General features: G+C 41.1%; 1 protein-coding gene across 4 annotated transcripts in view; it reads right to left on the bottom strand.

Annotated features, from left to right (window-relative positions):
• Positions 1–242: 242 nt before the first annotated feature.
• Positions 243–11,103, bottom strand: part of LOC109961906 (transcription factor COE3) — a 71,361-nt gene continuing 60,500 nt past the window's right edge. For 2 of the 4 annotated variants that reach the window (XM_020603116.1, XM_020603127.1), the window contains exons 11-16: positions 10,091–10,179; positions 5,061–5,126; positions 4,663–4,834; positions 4,139–4,324; positions 3,554–3,721; positions 243–2,346 (exon numbers count right to left, since the gene is read on the bottom strand). In XM_020603116.1, coding sequence (XP_020458772.1) covers positions 2,315–2,346; positions 3,554–3,721; positions 4,139–4,324; positions 4,663–4,834; positions 5,061–5,126; positions 10,091–10,179 — 713 coding nt within the window. In that variant the 3' untranslated portion in view covers positions 243–2,314. The remainder of the gene's footprint in view (positions 2,347–3,553; positions 3,722–4,138; positions 4,325–4,662; positions 4,835–5,060; positions 5,127–10,090; positions 10,180–11,103) is intronic. The other 2 variants (XM_020603135.1, XM_020603144.1) reach the window with 2 other exon arrangements.

Here is an 11,103-nt window from a genome sequence, read left to right as displayed (position 1 = left end):
CTCTATCCTTCTGTTTGACCCACTTGATGAGTATAGATTTCACAGTGGTTCCCCTTTCAGCACTCAAAGTATAAGAGGTTCAGAACGATACCAGCCCTTATAGACAAAGGATAACCTTCCTCTTTTAATGTATTGATTCTTTATTAACTAGGTGGCTTAATGCAATGAAATGAGGGATTTGAATGAACCCCATTTGGGGTGCTTTGAATAAAAAGCTTGCACTGTTTATGAACTACAATGAGCCTTTGAAGCACCACAGATGCAGGATACGCTGATACAAGGACTAGTATGTAACAATGTCAGAGTGCTTTGCTGAAAGAATATAAGAGTAAAAAAAGCAGTTTTCATCTTTTATGGATGTTGCACTTTTCCACAGGTTTCAAACAAGTATCTCTACGGCAAAGTCTAAACACTACAACTTACAGACAAATCACAGGTTTGTCCTCAGAGGTTCTGCCGTCTTTTTCTTGGTCCTGATTGTCAGTTTGTCTGCCAGTCAAACTGTGCTTCAAACTGAAAAAGTCCACAGTTGAGGAACTACTGTGTTTTTACTGAAAATTTTAATAAAACATCACTTATTCATTTCTGTTTCCATTCCAAATGTTGACATTTTTAAATTTTCTTCCCTGTAAACACATGTAAGCTATGTGGCAGAGTCATAAGTGGTGAGTAAAAATGACTTCTATACATTCTACAAAACAGAAAAAAATACAACCACAAATGGAGTGTTTTTTATCTCCAAGGTTGTCCCTCATGCACATTAGTCTCTATTGGATCTTAACAACTATCATATGGGTCACAAACAATTTATTTGACAATACAACCAACAAAGATTTCTCCAAAATGGTCTGTATAGATAATTTAAAATCAATATAAAAATAAACAATGAAGTTTGACTTCCCCTTTAAAAAACATGGACAGAGAGTCTTGACGGAATAACACAAGTTTTGAGGATACACATGAAATATATGCACATTGCATTTCATCAAATACAAAAAGAAAACAAATGAAGGCAACAGTTCTTGGCTGAATTATCTGTGCTGCATCACTATATTAAGGGCATGACGATTAATACATACATAATGAAAAGCAATATACAAAATTTCAGAGATAAATACATTATTTATAGTTGATATGTTACAAAATTTCCCTCAGTGAGCGCAAGTGTGTGTTTGAACAGAAATATGACAATGACCTACTGTACTCCTACATTCTCAATGGATTTTAATTTTGTTTTTTTACATTTTTTTTTGTTGATCTAAAAGAACATGAAAAAGACAGATGTATAAATATTTAGCACAAGTTTGGCAATATCACAATAGTCTACAATTTTTAACCACATATAAAACACATAAGGGAGCTGGAGCTAGAAGGGGGAGACTGCTCCTCATCAACAAGAAACAGACTTCACAGTAGCCTAGGAATGCATTAATATACAGTGCTAGCAAAAAAGTTGAAAAACATGGCAAAACACACTTGCTTAAAAGGAAGCTCTAGACATGGAAGTACATCATATTCATCAACAGAGCAGTGTTTTGTACATGTCAGTGTGCTTGTTGAATCAAAGAGGATTTTTTTTTTACTTTTACTTTTGAAGATGATTTCTAGCTACAATAAATTACAAAATTTAAGTTAAAATGCAAGAATGAAACATGATACAACCTTACCCACCCAGCCCTGCCCCCTTTTATTTGTATGTGTTGTACTTTTATGATCAATTTTCTACATTATATATTTCATATATTCTCCAGTTGAAATTCAAGCTGTCTTGGCCCCTGTGTATTTTTCTCACACATAAAAATACAAAAAGTCACATTATAAAGACACACAACGGTTGTGGATCTATTAAAAGAGAGTTGAAACAGAAAAATTTCTGAGGCAAACAAGTTCATTGGCAAATGTACTGTACATCAGTGTTTTACTTTACAACCAGATGGTGAGTCCACAGAGTCCCTTCCAGTACTGAGCGTGTGGTTGATTGGACATATCTGAGGCCGAAGCACAACCTGACACGTATACAAAATAAACCCTTCATCATCCTGTGTCCTCTTCAAAGGTGACAAAATGGGGAAAAAGAAAAGAAAAATCCCACAGAAAAAAAATATTGTTCTTTGTGAAATCCTTTTTTTCTGTAGGTTGAGAAAGTCATTTAAAAGAAAAAAAAATCATTTATTTCTTTTCTTCTTTTTTTCTTCATCTTTAAAAACAGAACAAGCGGTTGACTATACATTACACCAGCATTTTGCTGTGTGCTCAGGAGTTGTCCTGTGAAGTGGTAGTGTGTAGACAGGTGCTTGAGAGGATGAAAGTGCATTTACATTGGAGGGACAACCAGGCCGGACATGGCTGGAGATAAAAGAGGCAAAATGAAAAAAGATTAATTTATTGGGCTAAAACAAGAATGGATATAAATATGAAATTTTTTTTTAAATGCAGTAAATTGTGTGTGTGCATGCATGTATGTGTGTGAGTGTGTGTGTTTGTCTGTGTGAGTCTAGCCATCTGAAAGTGCACAAGTGCATGAATGAATGCCTTAATGTGCCTGTTTGCGTATGTGCCTGAGAGTGTTTGCCGTGTCCGCCAGCCTGCTGCTGCACGTCCTCTTAACAGGCAGAGTTTGAAAACCTCCCTCCTGCTCTGACATTTCAGCCCCCAGCACGCCAGTCTTGCTATGTGTGATATTTCTCCTGGCATTGGGGTAATGGCAAACAGTGGCCCAGACTCCCAGGAGACACGGCCGTGGTGACGGCAGAGCAACAACACGGTCACTTCCCACAATGCCACAATGCTACAGTACTAGACACTCCCCAGACTCCCCTCAGATTTCTTCTATTGCTTCTTTTCCTCCCCTCATCTCTTTATCCTCAACTCTCCAGCACTGTACAGCGCATTAGTCCTACATTCCCAAGTTGTTCCTCTATGTCATTATCCAAGAGAGATTAGCTAGATCAAAGGTAGCTTCCGTTATTTTACCAAGACCAGCTGCTTAGGATACCATTAGCGACTGTACCTTACTCCGAGAGTTTATATATTCAGTATTTTCACACGTTTTAACAATTAGGCAACTAGTGAAGTGCTAGGATGATATATTATTATATTGCTCTGAGTATATTTGTAGAGTCATGGTTGAAATGCTTTTAAGTTTGCCAGCGCAGATGATGGCAAGGCATTGCTCATTAATTTCTGCACAACATGTATTAATAAGTATGAACGTGTAGCAAGATGAACTTTAATTTCCCACTTCATTAAGCCCAATGTTATTAATCTTGGGGCACACACTACGGCTAAGCTTGTTTTCAAAGCAATCATGTTGGTCATGACACATGCACAAAACCTAATAAACATAATTACTAAAACAATTCTGGGAAGGTCTTTTCCTGCGACATCAGAGGGAATCATTTGTACGAAAGGGCAACAAGATTGTATGTTTGCACAGATGTGAGGTGACGCTTGCATGTGTGTGTAAAGACATGTTCTGTGTGCATGTGTGTATAACTGTAAGGTGTAAATTGGCCTGTCAAAATGCATATATTTGTAATGATTAATCCCTCACCAAACCGGACAGAGGCCTGAGCAGCGGTATCTGACCAGTAGTCCGTAGGGAAGGGATGAGGGGGTGAGGGGTGCTCACCTTGCAGTCCGTTGCCGTTGGCGCTGGTGCAGGAGGGGGGTGGGGAGGCCTGGGGTCGGACCACAGGGGCGAAGGCGCTCTTTTGTTTAACTGCAGAGACGATAGGGAAGGAAGGGGAAGGAGGGAGGGTGAGAGCAAGAACGTGCTGTGAGTAGTGCTCGAAAGGGAGAGGGCAGTTAAGGTAAGGCTGGGATAGTATTACTGCCAGGGGGGATACACGATCAGTACTCATAGGCCCCTACCATCAACATCTTGTCCAGTTGAACAAATACAGGTGGCATATAGTGAAATACACATAAAAATGAATATTTCTGAGCTACATGTGTGTTCTCCGAAGTACTAAAACGAAACAAGCCTCTGTGAATGAATAGTAATATATTATCACCATCAATAACGTTATAACCCTGTCAGAAGTGATTCATAGAAGTGAAAACGAATGTGGGAGCTGGAATTAAATCAGCAGCAGCTTAGTGCTACTACAGCGTGCGATAGTGGCAAGCTACTCACTTCCATATGGGGAGTTGGCAGAGGATCCGTTGAGAAACCCAGGGGAGCTTGGCACTCCCAGGTTCATACCGGCATTGCCGTAGCCATTCATGCTGTTGCTGACGGTGTTGTAGCTTGACTGCTGCGGGGTGCTGCTGGAGATGTAGCCCCGAGGGGACACACTGCTGGTGTTCCGGCTGTAGCCCACTGAATAACACAGGTAAAAGATGGAAAAGGAAATTTGTTCATTACTGTTCTTCTGTACAATGTTTACCAGCAAAATGTTCCCAGATTAAAGTATATGACAAAGGAAATTTACTGCTGCAATTTTTTATGTCAGATTCCAGTTTAATAAGAAAAAAATGTGGCGCTTAACTGGACCTTTAAACTGCCTGTATTGTAGGAGAGAATGGGGGCAATGAGCCTGATGTTCAAAATCAGAATTTGCTGCAAACCCCCAGGAATACCCTCAAGGACCCCCACAGGTCCCTGGACCCCACTTCTGAGAACTACTGAGTTATGGAGCCATACCCTAAATCACATACCTTGGTCATTCCCTTGTGACTCAGACACATTGACTGCTAGCTGGCTGCTGAAGGAGTTGACTCCCATCATGCCGTGGGAGGCTGTGTTAGCGAGAGAGGGGATCTGGTTGTGGTTGCGGGGAACGCTGTACAGGGCCTCGGCGATGTCAGCTGCCCTCTTCAGAATGATCTCCTGAGAAGCGAAGCAGGCAGAGGTTTAGTTCTTTGTCTTTTTTTCATAGCTGTATTTTGATGTGCAGTTCATGTCTACGTGGTTAACTTAAAATGCATGTAGCTTGCATTGTTCCAGATACGGTGGTGAAAATACCCTTTGGTGATACTATCAGTAAAATTTCTGTGGTTTCTTATTTAACAGAGGTACAGTATAAGCATGTTGAAGCAGCTGTGTGGATACAGACCTGATTGTTGTGGGGCATTCCATACAGAGCTTCCACGAGATCAGCCGCCCTCTTCAGTAACACCTCCTGATGAGGAAAACACAGGGTAAATGTTAAGAGCCAGACAGATTATGTTGGAGAGCCCAGTGGCCTGTATAGTACAGACAACATCAAAAACAACATAACACAGCAGGGTCATGGAGAGCTTTAGAAATGTTTATGTATTCAGCCGCGTAAATAAAAGCCACCCTGATTTAAGAGGCACCATTGCTGCATTTATACAGCACAACCACTTTGCTTCCTCCAACCATGCAGAGCAGTGAATAATGTTCCCTATCTTAATTAAACTGGCATAGTCCTTTAAAAACAACACCTCACCCCTGATTCTGGGCTTCACGTTTGCTCCGGAGTTCAGCGCTGAGTCCCTCTCTTCAGAACAATAAAGTGAATTAGCTCTGGGTTAATCTAGTTCTGTTGTAATGACATTAAGGAATTTTTCAATTAACCTCTTTGACTGGCTGTTGCAAAGGACTTCACAAATGACTTCCCATCCAGCAAGAGCTGGGTGCTTGTGCCTTAGGGACATGGATGCTCAGGATGTGGTCTTATCCATGTCTGCATGCTTGCCCCCGCTTGACAATGCGGATTAGCTGTGTTGCTTTGGCTCTTAACACAGAAAATGAGTTGGCCCCAGATCCTGTTCCCCCATTCTGTTTTGGGCTTTCAGCTAGGTGGGGTTTGGCCCGTTTGTGTGTCTTTATCTGCTCGTTGAATTCAGCACTTACAATTAAATCCCTCTCAAGAAACCAGACTGCTCTCTTTGTTTTCTATAATACAGAAAGCAGTATGCTGTATGAAAACCATCTCCTCCTTTTAGAGTGCATTTAATCTGACAAAGGCAAGTTGCAGACATGGCTTTTGCATGTGTTTTTAAAATGCTCGCTTGTTGTCACCTGCTGTAGAGCAGAGATTTGTCGACTGTGCTGTTAGAACTCTGGTTAAAAGCAATGCAAATCTGTCACCAGAAACATCTCAGATGGTGCTTGTTTTCTTCCCACATTCGCTGTGTTTTCTTTTGCGGGCCTCGGTAATTTGTCTGAAGTGTTCCATCACTTGGCAATAGCAGTGTGGGATTAAGACGGCAGCTGCCGTAAATGAATGTAAACACAGCCTTCGCGCCTTCAAACAGCGGCCTCCAAGACTTGGCCTGCGTTTCCGAGGCTCGGCGTATGTAGTGTGTACGGAGTGTGTGTATGGGCCCTTTCATCCTGAGGAGCATATCTACCACAGTCCTTGATTTATCAAGATGAATCACTGTAGAAGCCACTTCCAGCATATGCCATGCTCTCTTATAGAAACATATCGCTTAATCCACCCCAAGTTACCGGATGGGTGGCTCTTAGAATGGGCATTTACCTCTGAAATTGGTGTGTATGCTCAACGTTGCATGCATCTAGTTTGCATACAAATAAAGAATTATGGTTGTCGTGAGGCAGGTAGACTAAATGAGAGGACCAGCTGTCTTGATGTGTTCTCATCAGGCAGAACAGATTTCTCTCTCTCTTGCTGAGTGAGATAAAGTGGTTTTCTTTCTTTTTGTCTGCAGTTAATAATTACCAATAATCTATTCTATCATATTTCAAGATCTCCTACATGGCTCTCAATTTTAAACAACAATTAAAGCAATTAAGACTGTCGCGTTCACATGCCATGTTTCATTCTCTGTAAAACGTCCTCTCCCTCCTTGTCCATATGGTACTTTGCAGCAGTGACATAAGGACAGCTTGGAAAAAGGAGGAGAGAAAACGTTATTGCCTCTCATCCTTAATCTGTCGTTTACCGCGTGGTGTCTTAACTAACCAAGCTGACTTGCGAGGCTATGCTTAAGTGGCAACCTAGTCATATCCGCGGATGATGAGAAGTGCTGCACCCAATCAAGGAAGAAGTTTGTTTTCTTCTGACGAGGTGCTTTCATGCATATCAGCTCACGCTGTGAATACGATTAACACGGAATAGTGTTCTGAGGGCATTTCCATGTAAATCTCAATACTGCTCCAGCATAAGTGTAATTGGCTTTCTTGTCATGGAGATATATCAGAACACACCATGTTAAATTGAAACAATTAAAGGCCTCAAATGATTTCTGTTGTTGTGTGACAAATGCGTGACAGATTTCTGCTATTGTTTGCCTTGTTTTACATAAAGGTCTTGTGCTCAACAACTGTTTAAATGGGGCTGCTCAAATGACAGATCGCCTAAGATTTAGAAGCTGTTTTACTTTATTGCTGAGAGGAAGAAAAAAATGAGGAAGCCATAACAAATGATGTGTTATAAAAAATATCTAACAATAAGGAGATGTGGTCTGGAAGAGCCTGAATGTGATTCTTCAAGCACTAGATTAACATGGATGTTGTATTTATATTATTACAGTTAATAAAAGAGGGCCTAGGTGATGTAGCTTGGAGTGCTAATGCCATTATAAAACTGTAAGGCAATTACTCTGTTAGCTCTAGCCTGAGGTAATGAATGCATTTAGAAGCATAGGGCCATTAGATGAAGGTACTTCAAAGAGCACAGGAAGAGAGATTCATTTAAATACATGGGTAATTGCTTGACATGAACACATTTGTAATATTTTCTCCTTGTGGATTACACAAAGAATTGGAAAAGAATGGGCTTATGCTCATTTTGGGAGGAAAGAAAAGAAGCCAAAGCAATCAGCTTAATAATAAAACAATATTGAGTTTCCACTTTTAATTTCATAATGAATCTAATTTGTTACAGAAGAGAGAAATTGAGTGTGATATAATGTGATATCCAGTCTATTTGTCCATTACTGCCAGAGGGCACAAAATGGTATTATAAATTGTCTTTTTTATATTATGAATAGAAAATTGTTTTATAACAAGATCTTAAAAAGGAGGGTGAATTCCAAAGTCTCTCTTCACTTAACGCGATGCCCGCAAACCAATCTCCTTTCTCATCACTTGACTGCTCACACTTATTACTTTCATATTCACCCTGGACTTTGCATTGAATTTTTATATCTTCACTCCTCCCACAGGGTCAGACTGTCATCTACGATGTTGTCTTAGAATTACGAGGTAAACTTCAATCAGAGGCAGCTTCCCCCTTTTTTTCTCTGTGTAGCAACAATATTAGCGTGCATCCCTTGCTATCCATGAGCACTCCCATATTGGCTTTCTGTCTCCTTACAATTACCACGTGTCTTACTGGTCCCAGGGAGAAGGCTGGTGGAAATCAATAGCGCAGTAATATTATCAACTGGAGGGTGAAGTCATGGGAGGGGGGTTGGGGGGGTAGAGGCGGTGAGTGGGCTTGGTGTCGATTTGCCTTTCTGCTAATGCACACCGCGCATCCTCCAGCTTTATCTTCTTTTTATAGAGTCTGCCTACCTCACCTGCACCCTGTAATGGCTGTTCTCTATATGCTGTTTCTGTTCTCATTCCAAATGTACACGCCAGCCTCAGCCCGCCGCAGGCTGTTTTATTAGGAATGTGCTTTTGACCCCGAGAGCTGACCCTCAGATGGCAAGCTTAACAATGACGAATCACTTGGTGGGATCATTTACATGCCCCCTGAACCCCATATTTGGGTCCATTAGAGAGTAAATCAAATATTTATGTTGTTTATTGGAAGTGCAGGGTTTCATCTCACTCTGTGATTGTTTCATGCAAAGGCCCGGAGACCGTGCTATATTAAGTATACGCACACCCAGGAAACTAATCTTGGACTCAGTGTCAGAATCTGTCTTGCAGAGCTTTGTATTCAAGGAAAGAAGTGAGGTTTCTCTGTAATAATGCTGTGTTTAACACTGTTGCGCTCTTTGTTCAAAAGATGTGCATTTCACAAAGACACTCTGACTTTATAAAATAGAAAAGTGTAGCTAGATTGACCAGTGATGACTGTGGAGATAGAGAGCGCCATGTGGATATTAAAGCTAAGTGTAACTTAGCTTTTGGTCTGCGTTTACAGTTGAAATTAGAGTAACATTTCATGCTAGGTGTTGCTTCCTGTCTCCACAGGGACCAGAGTCTAATTGAAACAGTTCATATACTGAACCAGAGAGTAGCTGTGATGTTCCATTTCTTCACATTGCCTTGGTCAAATGTCTACAGCTACCACACAGTCTGTCCTTTATTAAATTGTCCGTTGGACGTTAATGATATTGCTGTGTTTCATGCTGGGATTTAATAGATAAGGTCTTTAAAGGTTTTACAGTATTATTAAAACTCTAAGGTGGCCACTGCTTTAATATATGCCGAGGGCTTTTGAATGTACTAATCAGTCATATTATTACTTTTGACACATCTGGATTGTCAGTCAGCAAAATGGTTACTGGCAGGGTAGCAGTTAGTGGAAATACATTTAGATTTTATCGGTAGGAAATGGAAAGAGTAAGAGAATCAAAGGGAATGACAAAAATAAAAGAATCAAAGAGATTCTGCCAAGGATGGGAAAAAACATGCGTATGTGTGTTTTCATGCTCAGGTCTTTCAATATGGCAGCCTATTTATGTGCCACACCAGTGTGGCTAATACTGGCTTTCAGCTCCTTCACTCAGGTTCAAAAGAAAACAATAAGAAAGCCAAAGCCATAATAACATGCAGTCTTTGTCTATTAGCTGCAGTAAGTCTAGGGGGTTTACGGCACAGGGTTCTGTAAACAAAAGATTAAACCAAATCGAGCTGCAGAAAATGAAAGGAAAACATGAGTGGGGTAATGAGGGTGCAGGCGTCGTTTCTGACCAGATTACCATCTCCACAGACTACTGGAGAGGAAAACGTCTGATTGAGCTATTTTACCACACAGAGAGTTTACGCTTTTCCCCACACACAAAACCAGTACCATTACTGCACTGGTTAGTGGGTAAGCCACGTACAGTTTGGGGTCACAGCGCACTGTGCTGTGCTGGTAATGGTTTTTTTTTTGTTTTGGGTTATTTTTTTTAGTATTCAGGCATTATAAACCAGTCAGCCCGTCTCAGTGTTGTTGTGTGTTTTTCCGTGCAGCAAAGATACCGGACTGACCTTTGGTAATCTCTCAGGGTCACCAGGGTGTCTGGGGATGACCTTCTGCAGTCTCTGGAAACCATAGTCAATGGTTGGCTCATTCAGGGCTGAAAGAAACAAAAGGAAGATGAAAATTAAAACCATTTCAGGCCCTAATACAGGAAGAAACAAATTGAGAAATCTTTTAGAGTTTACAATTCAGAAGTCATTTCAGAATGCCTAATTTCAAAGAAACCTCAGGGGCGAGATGATGTTTTATGAAACAGCATTGGCTCTGGGGGACAAGCGATGGAAAATGACACCGGTTCCTCTGACACTTGTGTCACCGAGTGTTATTCCATTAACAGCCATGATGACCTACATCAGTCTGAGAATCCTTCAGAGGGACCCTCCCCCTTTTTATCTGCTTGAGAATATTGACTACAGCAAACTACATAGCAGGGGTCTTTTAATCTAACAGAGCTTTAATAATCTGTGAAAGGCTGTCCACACATTGATCTAGTGTAAGTTGCTGTCATTTCACCCTTCTGCACCAACTGTACTGCAACACTGGGCCTGTGAAATACGGCAGTAGATCCCATGGAGCCATTAATCTCTCCCACCCCTCAAATAGTAATCTGGGGCATGAGGCATATTGGGTGATGAATCAGAGGCACAAAGTAAATGAATCATAACCCAGACTTTGGTGAGAGCAGGGCGTTTTATGTCTGACAGTCCTAATGGGTAATTGAAAGCTTCCTTACAGCTCTGCCTGATTCTAAACAATCATGTGTACACTCATAGGCAGGACAAGGAGAGGGAGGGAGGGCTGAGGAGAGAAGGAAGGGAGGAGGGGAGGTAAGGAGGAGAGCAGTGTAAAGTGGGAAGGAACGACTTAATAGAGAACATCACTTCTCAATGTAGATATCATTTTCAGGAGAGTAACTCCACTGAGCAAGGCGCTTCATAAATCAATGGCTTTCTATGGAGACTAATAAGAGCTGCCTGCCTCTATTCATTGTTCAGCCTGTAATTTGGCCCATCACTCATTA

This window comes from Monopterus albus, unplaced genomic scaffold, assembly GCF_001952655.1.
Source record: "Monopterus albus unplaced genomic scaffold, M_albus_1.0 scaffold3.1, whole genome shotgun sequence".
NCBI classification, from domain to species: domain Eukaryota; kingdom Metazoa; phylum Chordata; class Actinopteri; order Synbranchiformes; family Synbranchidae; genus Monopterus; species Monopterus albus.
This window is presented reverse-complemented; position numbering and strand designations above follow the sequence as displayed.